Raw genomic sequence first — 25481 nt, 5'->3', positions numbered from 1 at the left:
AGAAGTGTAACCTGATTACTTTCTCTTACTTTTATATCAAATATGAAAAATCAAATGTAATGCAACTAAATTGGTATATAAAGAGTTTTTTAAAGTAGTCAGTAAATCGATCTTGAGTTGTGATTATTCTGTCTCACGGTCATTTTCACTCATTTTATAGTAATAATCATAAAGCAGACGAACTGTACAACACCACTTTATTGAAAAACTCACACACACATCAGACGTAGTACACCCGGATTAGATCTAAGCTTGTAAATGACATGACAAAAACCTCCCAAGAACACTTGAAAGCAGATCATGGTGTAAAAACTGAAAGCAGCATTTATCCACATCCTCCAGTATTTACAGCTCACACTCTCATATTTCAGCGTCATAGCAACAATCATTCTGATTTATGACACTTTGCAATAAAGGCATGACTCATGGGCGAGTCTGAGGATAAAACCTGATTCTGATTATCATCACTGCGACAAAAGTGCGTCAGCATGGCCTCAGAGTGCTGCTGAAGTCAAACTGATAAGATAGACAGCCTGCAAAAAATCATCTGTCAACGATTGACTTCTAAAACATTATTTCTGAAATCCAATAGGAAAGTTTAGTCCTGTTCATGGTTTGTTGTGAAGCTGGAAGCATTAAACCTTATATAGTGGTTATGTTAATGGTGTAGCTAGCAGCTAACGATGCTAGCATGGGCTGTAATAGCAAACCATGAGCTAATGATACTAATTCTCTGTAGCACCTTTCATATTACACATGAAGAAGAAAGTCAAACTTCAAGGAATCAAATGACACTTAAACACAACAACAAACAAAAAGCTTCTACTGTATGTTACATTTAGATATGCGATGCAAAAGATTTTAAGCATTTACCAATACACTGTCTACATTTATTAGATCTTAAAATGAAACAATCAGCATTTCATATTAAAAGCTCCTTCCGCTGGATTTGCATCCAGTTACATGATGATGTCATACAAGGTCAAACATGCCTGTACCATGCTGTAGATTCCTATCTGTACAAAATGAAGTACTTATGTCTCATTCATTTGAAAGAGAATGCTGTTACGTGTTAACAGCTTTGGTTTCTCAATAAGAAACCAAAGCTTTCTGTGATAAACATTTCACAATAAAAGTCTTACTCAAAGAACTAAAGTCCTGATGTTCTTAGTTACTATTATTTAAATATAACACCAAGTCAGTGAATTAAAATGTAAGGGCAGCATAGTGAGCATGGCTTATTTGAATACCTTATTTCATTTGAAAATCCCCCGTATTTAGGCAGACTGAGGTGTACATTAAAGGGTCGCTTCACAAAAAACAAAAAGAACAAAGACATGTTGGAGTGGGGAAATACAACAAAGGTAGACACCGCAAAAAGAAACACTTATTTGTTAAAACAGGACAATGATTTCATGTGTTCAGTCGTAACACACAAACTATTATCATCTTAGCGATGTCAGCAGTGAACGGAAGAGTGATGAAACATAAGTGCCATATTTATTTTCAAGTTAGATTTAAAGGTGTGTAGGATTTAGTGACATGCAAACTACGGTGGCCTTCAAGGACCAAAAGAACTTGATGAACGCTGTTGAATCATTGCGGGCGATATGTAGACTCCCTATATGAAGGGCACTTTGAAAGCTCATGAAAACATTCTTAGTGATTATGAAACTTGTTTGGGAATATTAGATTATATTTCTGCACCCTAAATCCTACACACTGCTCCCGTAGGTTGTTTAATAAGGCTTAAGAAAGACCTAGAGAAATATGACCGCTGGTTGAAGGTACGTTTTGCAGAGAAGGCCACTGACTTTTCTTGAGTAGAAATCAGACGCTGTGTCTAGGACGTCTTGAGCAGATTGCTGAAAACTGAAACATTTAAAGGAAGAAAGAGTTAGTGCACTTCCTGCTGTAGGACACTACACTTGTACTTTTACTTATGATACCCTGAGTATGCTTAGCTGCTAATAATCATAAGTATCTTTCCACCTACCTTGAGGATCAGACTGATTACCGTGTTGGCCTTTACCGCTCTCTGGATCGACACCTAAACACACAACATGTGATCAGTGAGACATGTTGAGATATATGTATGTTGTCTATATGATCAGATGAGTCAGGAGTAACGCAGTCACCTCCTTGTATTTTGAAGCAGAGCTTCTTCTTCTGGTAGGCGAAGTAACTGGACGCTGCTCCCAACAGAGCCACTCCTATGGCGCTGGCAATCCCTGCAATCTTTCCAGACCCTGCTGCTGTGACACACACACACACACACACACACACACACACACACACACACACACACACACACACACACACACACACACACACACACACACACACACACACACACACACACACACACACACACACACACACACACACACACACACACACACACACACACACACACACACACAAAGCGTATATATTGTTATTTCTCGTATGTCTCCTAACTAAAGTTGACTTTTCTATTTGTGTCAATTCAAGTTAATTTGCTATAGTCTATTCAAATATATATAAAGATAGTGTGTAAAATAATGGTCATTTCTACTGCGATACATTTTGCAAATAAAATTAATTGAGCTTAAAAAATAACAAGCATTTTCTTTTTTTAACAAATCACTGAAAGAAATTGTCAAATTATTATTACTTTGCACAATTAAAGATGTAAATATCCTATGTTTATAGCTCCTTAGTAGTAGGTTTATCTATTATAGTGTTTTCCCACTCATTCTGTATATGTCCATATTGTGTACTCTATAGATAAATATTTCTAAAATCAATTTGGAATCTTTAAAGTTTTTCTAATCTAAAATTGTAATAAGAACAATACAGATGATTGGACATCCTTGTGTCTGATTGGCTCAGAACCAACATGTCAATAGTCATGTATTCACTACATAATTATTGACGTTTCTGTCCTGAATGTGATCTTAATTCAGAGTTATTCTAACAGTAACCTGCATCACCTCAGTCTTCCACAAGGTGGCAGTCTTTGGACTTTGGATGACAGAACCGACACACACACTGGGAAAAAGTTCCCAGAACACTCTGTATGGAATATTTAAATATAGTCATGTAAAAGAAACATGAACATAAGAAACACACAGGCAGTTGGTATCAACCGGAGGATAACCAGTCAGTGGGAAGACAAACAAATAAAAAAGAGAAAGGACAGGTCTAGAGAGCTGGATTACAAGGGAATACACCCAGGCTCCAGGGCAGGGTGGGGCACACACACACACACACACACACACACTGGCTGCATACAAAATAAGCCTGTCTCCACTGACTGGCGCTGAGTCATGAGGGAGAGGTGTGTCTTGTGACTCAGTGCTAAAACAAGGTGTTGCATGGACATGAAAAAAGAATCGCAGGATGCCGCCTGCCTGCAGGAGCATGCAGCCAGTGTTCTGAATGTGTGCTTCAGTGGATGATAGAATGGTTTTAAAAGGTTTAAAATGTGCATTGTGCCAGGTCAAAAGTAATCAGTCAGGTGTACCTTCCATGGTTCATAAATCAGACGCGTGGTGAAGTCAACTCTGATCAGTCCACATGTTTGTTTTATTCATTATGCATCGTACATCTCATGACTTAACATTGCATTCACAGCAGCAATGCTCCATGAAGACCACAAGTAAGAAAAACTACAAAGAAGACACCAAAAATAAATACGCTGACGGAAACCGAAAAGTACACAGAGAGCTTCTCATGAGCTAAAAGACGCCAGAGGGAAAAACATCATATGATCCAATTCTTCAAAGTGAATCCAATGACGAGTATGGTGGCCCGTTGGAGCGAACGCACGACAATGGCCCAAAACACTTTCATAGGAGAAATGCAAATATACTTTTCAAGTTGGTGAGGATGTTTTCGTACAAACGAGAAGTAAAACCAACTGTACGTGTTGGATCTGTCAGCTTTGAATGCTGGCAATGTAAAGTATGTGTGTGCGGTGCGAAGACACACACACGTGGAAACTGTATGTAGGACAGCAACGACCTACAAGCTTTAAAACAACATGAAACATTACTGTTGTGTAAGAAAAGTAGCTGTGTGCTGCAGTCACACATTAGACACTAACAACATTATGAGTCATGGCACTGCTGGGTGGAGTGAGAATAAAATGAATGTAGGTCTACACCCACATACAGCAGGGTGTCTGGTAAGTCTGGAATAACAGGGAGAAAGTCAACACTATATTATTTAGTCTTTTAGCGGGGGTTCACCGTACACAGATCTCCCAGCTCCATTTCAGACATGCAGCTATGTGCTACGATAACAGAGGTCAAAGGGCACAGGGGGTGTACCCGGGTTAGCTACACAGTTTCAAATTAACCTTCAAGAAAGAATAAAAAATCCCAGTAATCGTCCCGCCGTCAGCTTCACAATTCCCTCACATTGAAGCAATCACTATTAAACCTGAGAGCCAATCAGATGTGAGATGCTTCAGGGTATAACTTGCAGCAGATTCATGGCCCTCTCTAACAGAGGGGCGAGGACCTGCTTTAAGTTGGACATCCACATATAGAATTCCTCTGGCATGTTAGCATTTAGCATCTTCAGGATGTGGCCCCACAGAAGGTCTGGATCTGCAACGACACACAATCGTAGCAGTGTTTTAGCCACAGAAACCAGACCGGGGTTCCAAGTATCAAAGATGTCAAATCACCCCCAAACACACCAGTTTGTTCCGGTGAACTGAGGCTGAACACCACCACAGCAAGTATTGGATCGGCGACCAAACTGAAGAAGTGAACCCAACTTCCTCTAAAGACCGTAAACAGGAAATCTCATCAAGACTTAAAGAGCGGACGAACTCTTCAGGGAGGAATAAAGAGGCCCACGCACAAACACAAAGACAGGAAGTAGAGAAGAGGATGAGATATGGGGTTTACCTTGAGGCTCTTCAGCACCATCTAGGATGAGGACACAAAGGAGATTTAGTATTGTAGCAAACTTATAACAATACTGCAGAATGAAATATATCAGACGTACCGTTAGATTCGTAGCCACCACCTGGATTCAAAAAGAACATTTAGATTTAATTGTTGTATTTAATGATACCGGTTTTATTTTGAAATGTATTTCCTCCTTGTGTCTTGTCTGCTTTACTTCCTGCCTGATTGTCTGATTGTGTTGACCTGCTGCCCCCATGGATGTATAATAAGAATGCTGCTCCTCATGTCCTTGCCCCCCCCCCCCAGCTGTGTCTTGTCACTGTGAGTGTGTCTTCTTTGTCAGTTTGTCGTCTTTCCATGAACTCCTGCCTGTATTCCCCTCGTGCTCCCTGGTTTGTACAAGTGTTAAACTGTTCCTTTTTGTTTACCAGCTCTTGTAAAAACGAACTGACATCTTATTTTTCACTGCTCCTGGGTCCCACTTCCTGCCCAACCCTGATAGTATTATAAGTATTAGTGTCATCACTGGGATTCCCCTTCTACATTTCTTTGACTGTTCTTACTCCAGCTGAGAGGGGGTGTAGGCTGTGCAGCAGAATGTGATCTGAAACCAGCCATGTGTTCCCCATTACACTGCAGAGCCTGTGGGTTTTATTCCTCTTTCTTTCGTAGAAGAACAACTAATGACTTCCATGCTCCAGCTCAACCGCAGGAAAGAAACACAAAACAAAGGCTGTATGACCATTCCTTTGCTGAGCTATTTCATTATGGGTTCATCTTCTTAAATCATAAACTAGCGTACAATTACCGTACTCAAATTACCGTACAAATGTGAGTCCACCTTAAGCATGCCTAAAGCAGTGTTCTGGTGTCCATTTTGCACATGGCAGTGATATTTAAGTTCAATAAACGCAGATAATATTTGACCGCCAGATCTTCCTCTTTTCTCTTCAGGACATATGGACCGGTCGGCACTTATTTTTCCGTTGAAACCCGTGAACGACAGGGTTAACGACAGGTAACCCTAACCCAAGGAGAACATAATACAAGCGATGCTGTAGCAACTGGTAAACATCACTAACGTAACAAGTGAGTCACAGCATGTTAGCCAACATACTTATATACCTTACTGTCAACCGTCTTACACTATGATTTCTGAATAAACCCTTTAACTGTGTTGTGTGTGTGGTTTGCAGAACTAATGCCCCTAACATGAAAGCACACTATTTCACTTCACCCTCAAAACAACGAGAATAGATGAATAAGATGTGGTCAGATTGGAATGTGTCAGCGTTGCCGTGACAGTAAATACATGTTTTGCAGTTCTCTTGAGGCGCTAAGCTTGAATGAGTCAGACACCAAAAACAAAGGAAGGAAACTACATTAAGATTCAAAACTACATCCAGTGTTCAGAGGCAAATATATAATATGTATATCTAACACAAATATTCATACTATATTGTATTAAGCTTAATTGAACCAATGTGATGTTAGGTCTCACCTCCTCCTGGGCCTTCATCGGGCTTGTAGCCATCACCACCAGCATCAGCTAAGTCGTTGATATCGAAAGTTCCTCCACCTTTTAGAAAAGTACAATTTAACCATTAAAGTTGACATTTATTAGGATAAACCTGCTGTACTCTGACTCCACATGGGATTAAGATCAAAAAGAATATCAGCAGATGTGTCCTTTTAAGAGCCATTTAAAGTCAGTCTAAAGACGTAATAAATGATATGTGTGGACTGACCTCCTCCGCTGGGTGGTGGGTTCACTACAGGTGTGTCAGGTTTGGGGTTGGGGTCTGTGGGCACAAATCAATCATTAAGGACATACAGTAAGAAAGCAGGCCAGAAATCAAGTGAGTTTGAGAATATACAGAATTTTGTTTATCAGTGTCATTGCACAAAAGGACTGTACTGTCTATGAAAAGGAGTCATATTTGAGTGTCCTTTGTCTAGTTTAAATGGAGGATTAAACTATTTTTCCAGCTAGAACTAGGCGATCTGTCAGCTAAAATAACAGTTGATGAAAGGATATAGGATATAGCAGATCTTAACATGGCATTGTTCTCGTGTTGCAGCGTGAAGCTAAGCTAGGCTAAAGTAGCATTTCGTTCTAGCGTCCCCGTCTGGCTGCGTAGCTCACATAGCAGGACAGCTAGGACTGGATCAAAAATAGAAAGCGTGCTTTAATGTGATGGAAGTAACACTACCTCAGATCATGAGGGGTAGCACTTATTTACACTCTTGTATAGTAGCATTAGCATCCAGGAGCTATGAAGAGCAGGGCTATCAAGGAAGAGTATGAAATTCCCCTGGCCTTGGAAGTTACACTAGAAGATCACTTGTTTTAATAGCCTCAATGTCATGTGACCCAGTGACTCCAAATACACGCTAGATAGAAGGACAACTCAGTCCAAACTCTATAACTACCATTTCAGCAGCTATTATCGGACCATGACTGCTGGGGAGGGGTCTCTCAAACCAATTTAGAATGCTTGTAAATAATACAAATAGCCAAGCTTCAGCCATTCATTGAGAACATTACACATTTGATATGAGACATTCCCCTCACCTGGACCCAGAGCATCCCCCAGATCAAATCCGCCGCCACCACCTGTAATCCACAAACACACGATTAAACACTCTTAAATAACACTTGTCTAATTTACATGTGACTATTTAATGTCATTGTGATTTGATTAGGTTCCTTTTTGCCCTTTGGCTGTGTTTTGATCGTCAGCCCACAGAGAAACAGGAAGGGAACATGGCTACAAACCAGGAGATCTTAGTGGGGAAACCTACCAGCATCTCCTGAGCTCGGTTTCTTTGTTGGCTTAGGGGTCGGCATAGGCTCAGCTGCAGAAAAAAACATTTATTTAGACAAGGACAACAAAAGGCAAGGCAAGGCAAGTTTATTTATATAGCACTTTTCGATGCAGGGTAATTCAAAGTGCTTTACAAAAAAGAAATGAAAGACATTAAGCATTAAAAAAGAAAAGCTAATAAAATAAACATTAAGGAAAAATACATGGATAAAAGTTACAGTGCAGTCTAAAATATGAAAAAGTACATGGATAAAAGTTACAGTGCTAATAAAATAAACATTAAGGAAAAATACATGGACAAAAGGTCATTCGTAAGCCTGCATATATTTATATATATTTAAATCATGTAAAGCTGATACAGAAAGAAACACAGACTTAGCCTGGTATGAAAGCCCTGACACCACACACAGTGCACCGTGTATTTACCTGGTCCAAATGCATCTGAAAGGCTGAGCCCATCTGGAGGGAGAAGGAGGGGGAAAAAGCATTAAACACGAACTGAACTGCTCCATTAGAAGGAATACCTTTTGTTCAGGATTAGTGATTTCATCACTTTGCACAGTATTTACACACGCACACATCTTCATGGCTGCGATATAGGGATGCAACCACACATTAACAATGCAACCCATCAGGTTCAACCACACCGTAAAAATCACACAGAAAAAAAGAATAGAATACACCAAATGTCACGTGTGAGGAATTCTTGTATGTTGGATTCATGGTATGTACTGCCAACAAAGGTCACACAACCTCTGGGGCTGTGTGTGTGTGTGTGTGTGTGTGTGTGTGTGTGTGTGTGTGTGTGTGTGTGTGTGTGTGTGTGTGTGTGTGTGTGTGTGTGTGTGTGTGTGTGTGTGTGTGTGTGTGTGTGTGTGTGTGTGTGTGTGTGTGTGTGTGTGTTGTGTGTGTGTGTGTGTGTGTGTGTGTGTGTACACCTGCCACACGTCTTTTTTTTTATATAACTGTCACCATTGTCAATACCTTGTTTTAGCACTGAGTCACAAGACACACCTCTCCCTCATGACTCAGCGCCAGTCAGTGGAGACAGGCTTATTTTGTATGCAGCCAGTGTGTGTGTGTGTGTGTGTGTGTGTGTGTGTGTGTGTGTGTGTGTGTGTGTGTGTGTGTGTGTGAGTGAGAGAATCTAGGTCATGGTTTTAAGCCTTGGTTGATGCAGTGGTGCAGTCATGATGTGGTGTTGTAGATTAGAATACAGTTGCCGGGTCTAAAGTAATACAAGGCATTTGGAAAACACCCTTTACTGCAGTCTGATACGTGTGTTCGCACTCATTTCATCCTGATTAATGTACAATAACAACTAATAGAACTGAGCCGAACTCGGTTGAAATAAAATGACATGTTGAGATATTGCTGTGATAGTGTGCGCACAAGAGAGAATACTGTGATCAGGTTAAATAAAAGGTGGCTTCCCTGATAGGCTTTTTGTAATAACACATGGAATAATGTGACAGGTGGAAGGATACATACCATCACTTATAGGATCCTCTGGGGCCTTCGGTTCCTCTTTGGGTTTCGCAGGTGTAGGTGGTACTAAGAAATAAAAATAAAGGAGCCGTTTCTGACAGTTAGCATTTCCAATTTTCTCTGAAACGTCCCCATATGTACCAAAAGTGTCACAGGTTAGTAGGATTAGTAGGCTGTGGTTTGTAAACATTCCACAGATTACTCTTGTTTTTAAAAGAAGCTATGTATGTAATATGTTACCGCTGTGTCTGCTATTTTAGTAGCGTTTTAGTGTGCTATCTGGCACTCGGTTGCTAAATTGTTAGAGATGCCGACGCCCAAGAACATCCCCAACAATGCAAACTAAGAAACCCCAGGCAGGTTCAGGCACCACCGCATGCTTCCAGGGGACAGACGTCATGATTCAGAAGGCCAGTGTCTATGAGCCTTCAAATTCCACCTAACGGCTTGTGTTACATTCACCTTCCCCAGCAGACATGTGTTTGAGGTTCATCATTTTCATAGGACATGACTGACAATGGAGCAAAATCCATCCCCTTAAGACAACAATGACATTTGAATGAAAGCTCATGATGAAAATGTATTTTGTCAAAAATATATAAGTGAGGAATAACATTTGACCCCTTAAGAGTGATTCAAATGTGTGGGCTATAAGGCTTTCTTTACTGTTTATAAAAATGTTTTTATAATAATTTTGTTATGATGATTCTGTTGATGTAAGTGCTTCTGTACCTACTTTGTTAGAGCTATACAGTGCTCTTATATTGGCCTTAATCTCCCATGTTTAGGAGCAAAAAAAAGATATGCTTTTTCAACTAAATCATCCCCAACCCTGGATGCATAACTGTTTCACTCATAAAAGCATGAATTTGGTGCCAAATTGCACCACAGAGACGGCCACTCACCTTCATCGAGAGCATCGAGGAGGTTAAATCCTGTGAGGAGTACACCATTAATCAGACATTAATAATCAACACTGATAGAAACATGTTCAAGCTGAGTCAGGGTTTGAATCTCTCTCTGTGTCCACAGTGGAAGCACATGTGTTCTGTGTTTGGACGCTTCAGTCAGACAGTGTATTTGCAGGTTCCTATGGCAACTGAGTGATACGCTCTGACAAATGAGTCACTGCTCGGTGAGTTGTTTCCCCACAGAGAAGCAGATGCCTACACTTCGTTGCCCAGGACGATTTAAAACGGTGTCACAGTGAAACACACACAGGGTAATCTTACAATGAACTTGTGAGGATGTACTCCTATCTGTCTTTTACAAAGCATTTGGCTGAAATAACATGTTTCTTCTGTCATTTGACACAACCCTCGGATACGTTCGGTCAATACGTCCCGTCTGTGGGTTAGTAAGGCTTTAACACACGAATTGCAATATTTATTATTATATATTAATATATTTTTGACAATAGATTTTCACATGTGTTTTCCCTGCCTCAATATGAGGGAACAGCAGCTATGGCAGTTTTGAATATTTTTCAAAATGGGTGTTTGCTCTCTTTTGGGGCCTTGTGTTTATACTGTTCCAGATGCTATTCCAGAAAAAATGATCTTACTGCAAATTAAACTTTAATAAGTCATTTTGCAGAATCGAAATCTGTGCTAAATATCAAACATCGTCCGTGACTTAGTAACCAAACTGACTTCAAGACAGCATGCCATCTTCCTGTCAATGCGTGCCTGTGGTTTTCTCTGCCAGCCCTCCTTGGTTTAAACAGGAAGCAGCGATGCACGGCACACAGACAATTCTGTACAAGTATATATCAAATAAATTAATTGTATTTCTTTTAGCAGGTTATAATTATTTTTAATTTACACTGGGGGATGTTTCTGTTTTTTCTGAATGTTCAGTCTTTTAATAGTCTTGTAATAATCCATGTACAGTTATTATCCTACCCAAACTGTCTGTTACATAATGAGCCCATTGAAATGTATGTGCATTTTCTCATCTGTATTTGCAGCTGTTTCACTGTTATGATAACCTTAATGTATGTGCAGCAAATATATAAGTATTGGCGGGTTTTGGCAACATGGGTGGAGTTCACATTCCAGAACCTCCAGAAAGTAGGGTAATTTAGTTCATAGATAACATTCTTTAGCATTTAACCCTCAAATACGAGAGTCATGTTAACATAAAATACTATTAAACAGTTCAAATACACTGAAAATAATAGTCTAAAAAGTGGTCTACTAGTTTTCTTGGTGGGGAACATTAAGGGACCTTGACTCATGTCCTCGGCTTTAGAGTCCTTACAAGTTTGCATTATAGAACAACTGAACCTCACCTTCCTGTTTCATCCTGAAACAACTATCCTAAATGTATCCTCTTTTAAGAGCAATTACCTATTTTATATATAATTAACTCAATTTGGATTCACTTCTTCATTCAGTGTGTCTGAGAGGAATACAGCTGGGTCAGTCATGACTCATATAGTCCTTTATGGATGTTCAATCACAGGACAGGAGTAGATTATATCTTCCTAATCTTCCCAAACCTTTCACAGTTTCCACATGATGGAAAATGGGACAGTCTTCAACACCATCACTAGTAGTAAACACTGATTATTTTATAGCAAAACATATAAAAGCTTTTCTTTGCAGACACTATTATGCTGTGTATTATGTGAGTATTTACTATGGACCAAATAAAAAAGGCATGCTTTCCTGCTTCACTTTAAGAGACACGAACACTACCATAAACATAAAGTAGGAATAACCCAAGTTGGGATAAAAATAGACGTAGTGAGCTTACCGTCTTGTGTTAAAGTCCCAGTAACAACAAAAAGAAGGGAGACAATCCTCAAACAGAGCCTCATGGTGACTGTAGAGTTACTTCCTTCGAGTTTTAATTTAGTTTACTTTACTTTTAAACGGTCTGCTTCAGCTGGCAGGTATTTGTGGACCCAGCTTTCTTGTGCACAGTGAAAAGCAGAGCAGCTCTGGTGTCCTGTTACACAGTCATGACTCAATTTTGCCTATGAAGGGTGTGGCAGCCCTGCTGAGGGGCGTTTCACGCTTGTCTAAGAAATAGCATGCGTGTAGTCAGATTATATTTTCGATATAATATTCGATTGTACTATGATTTTTTCCTGTTTTTCGATTAAATATTATACTATGACTTATTTGGACATTCATGATTTATTTTACATAGGCCTACTATACTATGATGTTTTAAAAAAATATTGTTTTACATTGACCTTTCATTACATTTTCCAAATATTAAATATGTTTCGTAATATTTTGTAAGCTTAATTAACTATCATTAATGTTGTAACATGTAGTTTTATACTGAATGCTAAACGCTAGCTCGGTGACCGGAAGTAGCATGTCTGTAGCGTTTCAAGCATCCTTCCGCTTTATCCGTGGACAGGCAGATCTCCGCCTGCAGGGCAGACACCGGCTGTACACACACATCTGAACCTGGCTGACAGTGATGATGTTATTACAATACAATATAAAAATATATTTACTCTTTTTGCCACGGAATCCAGATGTGTTGACTTCAAACCTTTTAAAGTTATTTAAATGCAATAATATATCAATTCTAACTATAATGTGTGTTTGTGGGCGCGCGTGTGTGTGTGAGAGAGGGACTAGTCCAATGCATCAGAATCAGGTTTATTTCTAAATTGGTTTATCCATACATAAACACTGTGATTTAGTTCTACAAAAAAAGGAACTAATATATAAGGATTTGAAAGTGAATATACACACATACAAGAAATGTATAGCACACATACTGTTTGCATTGTTTTCGAATTTTAAAGTAAACTGGCTTTTTCATTAGAGAAGCATGTTTTTAAAGGGTATTTATAGAATATCTATTTGCAATGGATAGCTTAACTTTGGTATGCACTATGCATAGTCCCCTCTGTGAACAAACTAAACATTATGATGACAAAAATATGTAAAGAAAACGACGTAGTATAGTATGTTGAAAATATGGTGAAAAAACAATAAAGTATTGTATGTAGAAATGTTTCTATATTTTTACATGTCAAAGATTACTATACTATCTATATATAGATTACTATACTTCCGGGTTACAGGCTCTGATAATGTACACATTTCATACATTCATTATTTTAATACATTTTCTGTTGGTTAAACATGTTTTGTCCATGGAAAAAAATGTAAGAAAAAAAACGGCATAGTATGTCGAAAATGTGAGATAAACTGTTTATTATTTTTAAAAATCAGCATTCATATATAGCCTATAAAGAAATGTTTACAATAAATATAAGGCAAGGCAAGGCAAGTTTATTTATATAGCACTTTTCAACACAAGGCAATTCAAAGTGCTTTACAAAAAATGAAAGACATTAAGAAATGGCATTTAATCAGTCATTAAAAAGAAAAGCTAATAAAATAAACATTAAAAGAAAAAATACATGAATAAAAGTTACAGTGCAGTCTAAGATATGAATAGTTCAATTAAAAGCAGCGACAAAAAGAAAAGTCTTCAGCCTGGATTTAAAAGTAGTCAGAGTTGCAGCGGACCTGCAGGTTTCTGGGAGTTTGTTCCAGATATTTGGAGCATAACAACTGAATGCTGCTTCTCCATGTTTAGTTCTGACTCTGGGGACAGAAAGCTGACCAGTCCCTGAAGACCTGAGAGATCTGGATGGTTCATCATTTAGCAGGAGGTCAGAAATGTATTTTGGGCCTAAACCATTCAGTGCTTTATAAACCAGCAGCAGTATTTTGAAATCTATTCTTTGACACACAGGAAGCCAGTGTAAAGACTTCAGAACAGGAGTGATGTGATCCACTTTCTTAGTGTCAGTGAGGACTCGATCAGCGGCGTTCTGAATCAGCTGCAGCTTTCTAATAGATTTTTTAGTGAGACCTGTGAAGACACCATTGCAGTAGTCGAGTCTACTGAAGATAAAAGCATGGACAAGTTTTTCCAAATCCTGCTGTGACATTAGTGTTTTAATCCTAGATATATTCTTTAGGTGATAGTAGACTGATTTAGTAACTGTTTTAATGTGACTGTTGAAACGCAGGTCAGAGTCCATGACTACACCTAGATTTCTGGCTTTATCTGTTGTTTTGAACATTGCAGACTGAAGTTCAGCGCTAACTTTTATACGTTCTGCCTTGGCTCCAAAAACCATTACCTCAGTTTTATCTTTGTTTAATTGGAGAAAGTTCTGACACATCCAGTCATTGATTTGTTCAATGCACTTACTCAGTGTTTGAATTGGAGCATAGTCTCCTGGTGAAATTGTTACATAAATGTGTGTGTCATCCGCATAGCTATGGTAACTTATTTTGTTGTTCTTCATTATCTGAGCCAATGGTAGCATGTAGACGTTAAAGAGAAGAGGCCCCAAGATTGAGCCTTGAGGTACCCCACATGTCATATTACTCAGATGTGTATTTTACCTATAGAAACAAAGTTGTTTCTGTCCTTTAAGTAGGATTCAAACCAATTTAGAACTGTTTCCGAAAGTCCCACCCAGTTTTCCAGTCGGTCTGGTAATATGCTGTGGTCAACAGTGTCAAACGCAGCACTGAGATCTAATAATACTAACACTGAAGTTCTGCCACTGTCTGTGTTTAAGTGGATGTCATTGAAGACCTTTACAAGAGCAGTCTCAGTGCTGTGGTTTGGACGAAAGCCTGACTGGAACACATCAAAACAGTTATTTAAATGCAAGAAATTACTCAACTGTTGAAAAACTACTTTTTCAATGATTTTACCTAGAAATGGAAGGTTTGATATGGGCCTGTAATTGTTCATTACTGAAGCATCTAGATTATTCTTTTTTAAGAGCGGTTTAATGACTGCAGTTTTCAGGGCCTGTGGAAAAATACCTGAGTGAAGAGATTTGTTTACTATATGAAGTAGATCTGCAAGGCAAAACATCTTTGAAAAATCCTGTTGGAATAATATCAAGGCAGCAGGAGGAGGACTTCAGAAGTTGTATAATGTCCTCTAGGTTTTTATCATTAATCTGATGGAATTGTGTCATGGTGTTTGACTTGATGTTAAGTGGACACAGAGACAACATATTTGTTGTTCCTGATGCAGAGGCACTGACTGCTTGTCTGATTTTCTGAATTTTGTCAGTGAAGAAGGAGGCAAAATCATTGCACGCCCTGGTGGATAGAAATTCAGAGGCTACTGACACTGGGGGGTTAGTTAGTCTGTCGATGGTAGCAAACAAGGCACGTGCGTTGTTTTTGTTTTTGGTAATGATGTCAGAGAAGAATGATTGTCGTGCATTTTTCAATTCCAAATTATAAAGGCCAAGTCTCTCTTTATAGATTTCAAAGTGAACCTGGAGATTTGTTTTTCGCCACCTGCGTTCAGCTTTTCGACATTCTCTTTTTTCTGTTTTCACGATCATGGCCTTTCTCCATGGAGATATGTTCTTGCCAGACACTTCCTTTATTTTTTGCAATGGCATCTATAACATTTTAAATGTTTGAATTAAAATGATCTACTAGCTCATTTACTGAGATGTTAGCAGGGGCAAGTGTGGAAGAAAAATTCTGAGTAAACATTTCCCTAGTATTTTCAGTTAAATATCGCTTTGTGGTTACCTCTTTTTGAACATTTGTGTGAACAGAAATAGAGCTCTCAAAGAAAACACAGGAATGGTCAGAGAGTGCAACATTAGAGATATTCAGACCCTTTGAGATAATTAAGTCCAGAGTGTGCCCCTTATTGTGCGTGGACTCCGTCACATGCTGAGTCAGTCCATAGCTATCAAGAACACAAAACAGTTCTTTAGCCCCTCTGTCCTGAGGGTTGTCAACATGGATGTTAAAATCACCAAAAATGACTAGACGGTCAAAGTCAATACACACTATAGACAGCAGTTCGGTAAAATCATCAAAAAAGCTTGCACAGTATTTGGGTGGTCTATAGATATTTAGGAACACAGCTCGAGAGGAGCATTTCAGCTGAAGGGCCACATATTCAAAAGAAGCAAAGTTTCCATACGATGTCTTTCTGCATTGAAGGGAATCATTGAACAGAATAGCAACTCCACCTCCTCTCTTATGCATTCTTTCCTGACTCATAAAACTAAAGTTGGGAGGGGTTGATTCGATAAGAACAGCTGAACTGTTATTTTCTTCAATCCAAGTTTCTGTTAAAAACATAAAATCGAGATTGTGCTCAGTGATAAAATCATTGATTAAAAATGTTTTTCCTGCCAAAGACCTGACATTTAATAAAGCTAGTTTAAGTTCGTTAAACACAATATCAGTCCGTTTTTTTGTAACAAGCTGTCTTAATCTATTACCTATCAACACAGATATCGGCAAAGCTACAGGCAGGCAGGGCCCCGGCATGTCCTGGAAAGAGTTGAGAGTGCCATGCGCCCTTGAGCCTGGACCCAGCAGATATCAGTTTGCAGCGTTTTGTACACACACATCCCTATCAGGCTTTGAAGGGGAGGGAGGACCCACCACCCTGCTCCTCTCATCATAGGAGGGCAGGGTGAGGGCTACACTGTAGAAAGAGGGGTTTGGAAATCTGCTTCCATCTTCCTTGTATTGTTTTGGTTTGGATGATTGTGGTAGGCATGGTGATGAAGCCGGGGGAGATGATAAAGTAAACTAGGTGAGAATAAGACAATTTCCAATGACTATGACAACAATTATTTGCCATGGATAGCCCAACTTTAGCAGGCACACTTCACTGGTAACAAACTACACATGAAGATGGTTTATTCTGCCATGGCCCCCCCAGAGGATGGTATGACCTGTATACGCCCCGCCCCCTACTGGCCAAGATAGCCACATAGCCAAGGTCAGCTGACTGATACGGATGACGCAATGGCAACAGCTCACAACAATTTCGCCAGCTCACGAGATGCACACGGAAGAGTGACTGGATAACTAGTTTCCTGTGATTTAAAAGGTCAGTCAATGGCCAAACGTCCACACAAACTTAACAAATAAGCAAACTAACACATATGTGAAAAATATAAGCAAACAAACACATAAGCGAACAAATAAGCAAACAAACACACACACGGTACCGCTGTGTTAGCTTACAGCTATGCTAACGCCGGTGCAGTTGCTACAGTTCAGCCGAATAAACAAACCGCTCATTGTCAAATTCACCCGAGTCATGTTCACTTCGAAATAATAAAATACTGTGAGAAGTACCATGACATTTCATTATTATTTTTTAATGGACTGTGTGATATGTTCGCTACTGTAGTTGACAGTGGGGGAGCACTTCCGGTTTACAGGCTCTGATAATGTACACACATCACTTACATGATTCTCTTAATACATTTTCTCTAGCTTAAACATGGTTTGTCGAGGTATTTAATCCATTTGTGTTGTATGTTTAGCAGCAGATATATTCTGTCTGCAGTGGTGTTAGGGTGCAGTTTTAATTCATAATGCGCCTATCTTGTAGCTATGATGTGTGTGTGTGTGTGTGTGTGTGTGTGTGTGTGTGTGTGTGTGTGTGTGTGTGTGTGTGTGTGTGTGTGTGTGTGTGTGTGTGTGTGTGTGTGTGTGTGTGTGCGTGCGTGTGTGTGTGTGTGTGTGTGTGTGACTCCACCTGGTGGTCACTAACTGCACATGCTACTTAGTGCAGTTAGTGTCCACCAGGTGGAGTTACACACAATACTACATTTACAAATTACTTTGTTATTTGTAAAAGTCCTGCATAAAACTATACTTAAAGTACCCAAATTAAAAGTACCCCTTATGCATAATGGCCCATTTCAGAATCGTATATATATATATATATAGCCTATACATGATTATTGATGTGTTTTAATCACAACTGGTTAAGGGGGATTTTTACAATTTGGAGTGAAATGCATCAATCTGGTGCATTTTGAGGGGAAAATAAAGAGACTAGATCTATGGAAACACCTATATGAAACAAAACTGTATACATTTAAATAATCATAAAATCATGGCCATAACCAATAACATCCCATTTCCAATATGAAAAAACACTGAAACTTGTTTATTAATTTATTTTTGGTTCTTTATAGTTGTGAGTGTGTCTGTGCTCCTGAATCAGCCTCTCCTGTCTCCCTCCTCTTTGAGGCAGCAGCAAAGACTAGTTTTAGCTCTCAACAAGTTTTAAAAATGTATCTTACCTTTTTTCACCTAGTTAACTTTTTATTTTTTATTCATGCATATTTTACGAATCACTACCCTCTCAAATGGAAATATGTGTTTACATAAATGGTGACCAAACCGTTTGAGACTTACTGAGAACTTAGATTAAGTTAACTATCTAAACACTCAGAGAGTCCTTAACCTCACCTGAACTGAGGATATCCCGAGCTTGAATGACACACAGAGACCAATCAAGGGCTTTGATTTATGATGACAGTGGCCATGTTGGCAGGCCACATCATGTAGACAGCCAGTCACCCTGTGTGAGGCAGGCCACTTAACAGGCCAGGCCATCGGGAAACCCCCCGGTCCTCCCGATGGCCAGTTCGGGACTGGGTACAGGAGGCGTAGAGCGAGGGATCATTGTGCTCAAGTTAATCGATTATAGATGGCGTCGTGGTCACGGACGAATTTTTTATAAAAAAACAAACCTAAATGGGTATTGAAATATACTTTGGCGGCCGTTAATATACCTGGGCGGCCCGCCCAAGTATAGTCTATGTGTGGGAAACCCTGATATGTATTAATAGTGTACAAAATGTTTCCTTTATCAGTCCTTTAATAACCTTTTTACGAAACCTTTCTTATAACCATGTCATAATGTGTGTTTTTCAAATGGAAATGATTGCAACTTTAAATCCTGAGGACTTTCTTTGTCTTGTGTTTCAGCGTTCGGAGGTCTGCAGATGGACTGGTGTTTACAGAGGGAACTATGGAGGAGTTCAGGTTTGTCTCCGTTATTTTATACATATAACTATCACTAAATCACATTGTAGTGAACAATATGTGGGATTTATATGAGTAACTAAACTATGAATTTATTTATTTATGACATATCATGACTTTTTATGCCTTTTATGACATACTTGACTATGACATTTTGTTAGAAAAATATCACTCGTCACCGGCTTGCTCTTCAATATCAGGATACATGTATTTATTATCCTTGCAAGAATGAAAGTAGTCATCACATACAGGGCTGCATGGGACAAATAGTTCCCCGAACAGTGTCCTTCAAGATGCTCATTTACAAGAGAGGGTGTTAAGCTCCTTACACATCAAACTGACACCAAAGAACACCGAAGAACACGCCCCGACGTCACGTCGCCTCGCGTCTCCTGCGTCTTGGCCATGTGTCGCACTGGAACACACCGCAAAGACTTCAGCCGACGGCCAAGTAGCACGTACGAACTGCGCATGCGTGAGTGGCAATAACTCTCCTTTCCAGCAGGCGGCGGTAGTTTGTATTCGTCATTCAAAAGAGGCAACAACCGGAAGACAGACTGCGTGATATAAACAAACAACAAATAGCGTGTGCGTTCCATTTTCACTCTACAGTGAGAAGCTCACGGGGCTTTCCCGAACCTGTGTCGAGAGCTGGAGCTCAATGAAATCTCAGATTTGCCTTCTTAATAGTTTGTTTGGGTCCCTCACTTCCGTTTCGCTTCTCATGCACTGATTCGCTAGCTGAACAGCCAATCAGTACCTACTATACTGACTTCATGGAGTCTTTTCTTCTTTTCTCCCCACAGGACTGCGAGGACATTCATCTGACATCAACGAAGACGGTGGCTTCTGGAGTTTCTGAAGAACTTACGGTACTACACTATGACTTTTTAGGATATTTTCGACATACTGTACTATGACTATTTATGATATTGTCAACTTACTATACTATGTTGATTTTTTGCATTTGTATATATTATAGATATTTTCATTCTACTAAACTGACTTCATGGTGTCTTTTTCTTCTTTTCCCGTAACACCGAGTGCAAGTACATCTGACATCAACGAAGACCGTGGCTTCTGGAGATCCTGAAGGACTTACGGTACTATACTATGACCATTTCTGATTTTTTCGACATACTATACCAGGGGTCGGCAACCCCTGGCACGCGTGCCACCATTGGCACGCGGCACCATAACCAGTGGCACACTAGGAATAAGTGTGCAAAATATTTAAAAAGAAAATGTGGTTCCTGAACGAGACCGCCGCCTGGGTGCGTCTCCCCGTTACCTGCAGAAGGAAGCCATGCACGCAACGCAGCCCCGCTCTCTTTAACTCCAGGCGACTTTCCTCCGTGGTGCCGTGCTGATCGTTTCACCACAGAGGAAAGCACTTCACTAATTGCAGTACCCATAAGGAGCTGTACAAAGGCCGCTGCGTGGCTGTGTCTTTAGTTGAACGCCCAGTGGCGATCTGCTCATCTCTCATCGAAATAATATGCTACAAAATACACCACAGACCTCTGTTTTTCTGCTGCCTCGTTTCACTTCCAGAAACATACGCACGCTCGCTCTACCATCCACACACACACACACATGCACACGCCACACCCCTCACTCTCTCTCTTAAAGGGACAGCGATCTCATCTCACTCTGCATGACCCTAATATCATAACATGTGTGTTCTGGAGAATCACAGAACGGACGATGGTCCTTATTATTATGCCGTTTAAACCAATTATTTAAATGTGTTTGTTAAATTCGGCATCATGTAAGTTGCGCTGACAGGTCCACACACTGCTTCTCCGCAGCGAGGCTCCCCCGCCCTCCTGTTGACAGTTCACGAGCGTCGAGCTCCTCTCACCCCCACCCCGTTGATAATTCACGATCGTTGGCACGCTGATAACAATTTTTTTTTGTAATGGCATTTCACATCAAAAAGGTTGCCGACCCCTGCACCATGTCGTTTTGTTGAATATTTTCAACATACTGACTTCATGGTGTCTTTTCTTCTTTTCTCCCCACAGGACTGCGAGGACATTCATCTGACATCAATGAAGACGTGGCTTCTTGAGTTTCTGAAGAACTTACAGTACTATACTATGACTTTTATGATATTTTAGACATACTATACTATGTCGTTAATTTCAAAATGTCTTCTGATAGTACTATATTATACTATGTCATTTTTTATTCACATTTTTCACCCTAATATATTATGTTTTTTTTCTAAAACTTCTATACTGTGTAGTTTTTACTGACATTTTTGATCTACTATTCTGACTTCATGGAGTCTTTTCTCCCCACAGGACTGCGAGGACATTCGTCTGACATCAATGAAGACGGTGGCTTCCTGAGTTTCTGAAGAACTTACGGTACTATACTATGACTTTTTAGGATATTTTCGACATACTGTACGATGTTTTCTTTTAGCATTTCTCCGACATTGGTTAGGGTTATAACTTTTTTGTCATTTTTTTCAACATGCTATATTATGACTTTTCGGTCATTTTTAACAAAATAAAATACCACTATCCCGTGCCTTATTATGGCATCAAATAATTGGCATCAAATAATTGTTTAGATTATTTATTTGCATTTTCTTTTTGAAATCGACATACATTCAACATTTATCGACTATGTCGTTTCAAATATTTTGAAATGTTTCAAAATGCAATATAATGACTTTTCAGTCATCGTCATCGACATACTATACTACGCCTTGTGTCTACGCACTACACCGTGCCTTATTTCCACATCAAATACGATGTTTTCTCCGACATTGGTTAGGGTTAGGGTTAGGGTTATGACTTCTTTGTCATTTTTTCCAACATGCTATATTATGACTTTTCGGTCATTTCTAACAAAATAAAATACCACGCCTGGTATCCACACACTATGCCGTGCCTTATTATGGCGTAAAATATATATTTTTATTATTTTGTTGCATTTCTCCCAAAAAATCGACATACATACTATGTCGTTACTATGTCGTTTCTAATTTTTCAATTTTTTCGAAATGCTATATTATTACTTTTCTGTCATCGTTATCGACATACTATACTACGCCTTGTGTCTACGCACTACACCGTGCCTTATTTCCACATAAAATACGATGTTTTCATGGGTTAGGGTTAGCTATACTGACTTCATGGTGTCTTTTTCTTCTTTTCTTCCCACAGAGTGAAGAGAGGACCCCCCCCCGCCACGCCATCAATTAAGACCCCGGCTGCCTATGTTTCTGAAAAACTTGTGGACGTTTTCAGCCTTGGGGAAGTATAGCAGACTTAGCAGCCTGAGGGACGTATAGCAGACTTAACAGACTATCGATGTGGCTGCAGTGAGAGCACACAGCCACTTAGCAGACTTAGCCGACTTGGGGCGGTGGCTGGGGTGCCGAGCGGCCCCCCCCCCAGCCACGTCAGCCCCCCCGACTTAGCAGACTTAGCAGGCCTACTGACTTAGCAGACTATCGGCAGTGACTGCAGGGCCCTGCACAGGAGTGCAGTGAGAGCCGGCAGCCACCTATCGGCCGCTTATTAGACTTAACAGACTTGGGGACGTTTAGCAGACTTGGGGAAAAGGCTGCACTGCTATGTATGAGTAAAATGAATAAATGTGAATAAAAAAAAGTTTCTTAAGTTAAAATACATTGGTCTCCTTTGTTCATTTCCAGTTCCTAAGATAGTGTCTTATTCACTTCTCTCTTACTTCCTAACCCTCCTTTATTCTATTCCCTTAATCAACATCCTATTAATGTATTTATTACCCGTCCCTTTTATCATTATCCTTCTGTCCATCTCCATCTCTGCATCGAACCTGCAACCTCTGGTCTACCAAGCACCCTTCTATCTCCCTGAGCTATGAGAGCTGATGACAGCTCTCTGCTGTTGCTTGTATTTGAGTTCTTCATCACGGGAAAGACACATTAAAACTCTGCACGGCACAAGACTCAGACTCCTGGGATCTTTAAACCCAGTGGAAACCCGAGGTTTGAACTCACGTTCTCTGGTCTCCAAGACGGGTTCTTATCACAGTGAGCCATACGCCCTGACGCAGTGAGATGTTCCCTGGCCTATCTGAGATGTTCACCTCAGGTCTGGACCTTAAAATACACAGCCCAAGCACCTCTGATTTGACCTGAGACGTTATTGTTTCGTAGAGCTTATGTCTTGTTCATTTGGGTTCGTGGACCTTAAAGATGACTGGACCTGAAGAGCCTTGAACCGACGACCTTCAGTCTCTCCGTCAGTCTTCTCACGCTCTGAGCCATTCGACCTGACACAGTACGAGAAGGTTTTGAAGTGCTTTTGCCTTTTTATTTGGGATGATGGACTTTAAGAAACAAGGCACCTCACAAGGATCGAACTAACAACCTTTAGCTTTAGGGGCAGTGTTGTATCTCTCTGAGCCACTTGTTGTGGCTCTTCTTCGTTTCATTTTCTAATCTAATTCTTCACTTTGGGTGTTGGCTTTCAAAACTCACTGCACCTCACGAGGATCGAACCTAAGACTTTAGGGTTGCTGAGCGGTTGTGTATCTCTCTAAGCTATTTCATCTGTGAAGCTTTCTATTGTTTGGGAGTTACATAAAAAAACATTAAAAAAAACATTTAAAAGTTCAAAGAATATAGTTTAAAAGAATGTATTAAATACATACATGGAAAACGACTGGAGAACTTAACTATTTGCTGTGTTTGACCAAAAGAAAAGTCTTGAACCTGCTCTGCAGACAGGAGGGAGAGCATGTGCAGTGAGTGACCACCAGGTGGAGCTATACACACACATCATAGTCACAGGAACATTACTGGGATGGTTGTACAGACAAAATCAAATCAAATATTTTGACCTGGGGAATACTTCTTTATATTACATAGCCTGTACCAGTGATATCATTACTGTGGAATACAGTTCAATGAGTCTGCTTTTGATAGTCAACGTCTGTAGGGGTAATTTGAGTGCAATAACTTTTGTTCGTACTAATGTAGTGAGTCGTGCACCTCAAGGCCTGACTCCTCCCCCAAACACTCCCCTCATTAGAGTATAAAAGCCACCTGGGTCCCTTTGTTCTTTCCTTTTGCTCTGCCTAACTAAAATATAGGATACTGTTCTCAGTTCTGCTAGTATTTCTATGCTAACTTGCTACAGCTCACTGAGAATTATGTTCTTCGACTTCTCCAGCGCCTTCAACACGATCCGGCCACACCTGCTGGCTGAGAAGCTGTCAGTGATGCAGGTGGATCGCAGCCTGGTGGCCTGGATCACAGACTATCTCACCAGCAGACCTCAGTATGTCAGACTGCAGGGCAGCGTGTCTGACGTGCTGCTGAGCAACACCGGGGCCCCCCAGGGAACTGTGCTGTCACCTTTTCTGTTCACTCTCTACACCTCCGACTTCCGCTTCAACTCCGGCTCGTGCCACCTACAGAAGTTCTCTGACGACTCCTCCATTGTCAGCTGCATCACAGATGACGATGAGGAGGAGTACAGGGCCCTGGTGGAGAACTTCATAGGCTGGTGTGACAACAATCACCTCCAGCTCAACATCAGCAAGACTAAGGAGCTGGTGGTGGACTTCAGGCGGAGCAGCAAGAGGCCTCTGACCCCCATCACCATCAGGGGGGAGGATGTGGAGGTGGTGAGCAGCTACAAGTTCCTGGGAGTGCACTTGAACCACAAACTGGACTGGACAGACAACACCGATGCTCTCTTCAGGAAGGGACAGAGCAAGCTGTTCTTCCTGAGGAGGCTCAGGTCCTTCAGCGTGTGCACGAGGCTGCTGCAGATGTTCTACCAGTCTGTGGTGGCCAGTGTGCTCTTCTTTGCCGTGGTGTGCTGGGGTGGAAACACAAACACTAGGGACACTGGCAGGCTGAACAAGCTGGTGAGGAAGGCTAGCTCTGTAGTTGGAGTACAACTGGACAATCTGGAGGAGGTGGCAGAGGGGAGGAGGAAGCTCGACAGCATCCTAGAGAACCCCTCCCACCCACTCCACGCAGAGCTAGTGAAGACGAGGAGTACGTTCAGCCACAGACTCATCCCTCCACAACAACGCACCAAGCGCCTCGGACAGTCCTTTGTGCCTGTAGCCATCAGGCTGCACAACAAGGGGTTAATGATGATAAAGAAATCAAATTAAATCACTGGTCCATAAGTATACACTGTTTTCACAACCCATGTTAACTTGTCACTTTAACTTATTATGCACTTTATAACTTAGATGATGACGAAATATGTATATATGCTGACAGTTATTTTACTCTTATTTTTATTTATCTCCTATTTTTATAGTCTTTTATTATTATTATCATTATTTCCTTGATTTTATGTTATTGATTTTAGATTTTATTGATCTGTGTGAATCTTTGCTGTACTGTTTTTTTTCACGCTTACTCTGTTGCTGCTTTGTAC

General features: G+C 40.4%; 1 protein-coding gene and 1 long non-coding RNA gene across 6 annotated transcripts; one reads left to right on the top strand and one right to left on the bottom strand.

The window, feature by feature from the left end:
* Nucleotides 1–180: 180 nt before the first annotated feature.
* Nucleotides 181–12202, bottom strand: cd99 (CD99 molecule). 5 transcript variants are annotated; one of them, XM_034099519.2, is made up of 13 exons: nucleotides 11984–12201; nucleotides 10129–10158; nucleotides 9227–9289; nucleotides 8162–8194; nucleotides 7713–7766; nucleotides 7483–7524; nucleotides 6656–6709; nucleotides 6409–6486; nucleotides 5005–5025; nucleotides 4905–4925; nucleotides 2139–2255; nucleotides 1997–2050; nucleotides 181–1872 (listed from the first exon to the last, which is right to left on the bottom strand). In XM_034099519.2, the coding sequence occupies exons 1-13, from the start codon at nucleotides 12045–12047 to the stop codon at nucleotides 1844–1846; spliced, it is 660 nt and encodes a 219-aa protein (XP_033955410.1). In that variant the 5' UTR covers nucleotides 12048–12201; the 3' UTR covers nucleotides 181–1843. The 5 variants fall into 5 exon arrangements, with proteins under 5 accessions (XP_033955410.1, XP_033955420.1, XP_033955427.1 ...); XM_034099529.2 differs by having other exon boundaries at nucleotides 2139–2252; XM_034099552.2 differs by lacking the exons at nucleotides 181–1872; nucleotides 1997–2050; nucleotides 2139–2255 and adding exons at nucleotides 4473–4598; nucleotides 4691–4776 and having other exon boundaries at nucleotides 11984–12202.
* A 7757-nt stretch (nucleotides 12203–19959) lies between these two features.
* LOC117458805 (uncharacterized) lies at nucleotides 19960–22689 on the top strand. Its single transcript, XR_004553448.1, has 4 exons — nucleotides 19960–20174; nucleotides 21099–21163; nucleotides 21381–21446; nucleotides 22254–22689. It is a non-coding gene; the product is annotated as an uncharacterized lncRNA (long non-coding RNA).
* The last annotated feature ends 2792 nt before the right edge of the window (nucleotides 22690–25481 follow it).

Source organism: Pseudochaenichthys georgianus, chromosome 2 (genome assembly GCF_902827115.2).
Source record: "Pseudochaenichthys georgianus chromosome 2, fPseGeo1.2, whole genome shotgun sequence".
Classification (NCBI taxonomy): domain Eukaryota; kingdom Metazoa; phylum Chordata; class Actinopteri; order Perciformes; family Channichthyidae; genus Pseudochaenichthys; species Pseudochaenichthys georgianus.
This window is presented reverse-complemented; position numbering and strand designations above follow the sequence as displayed.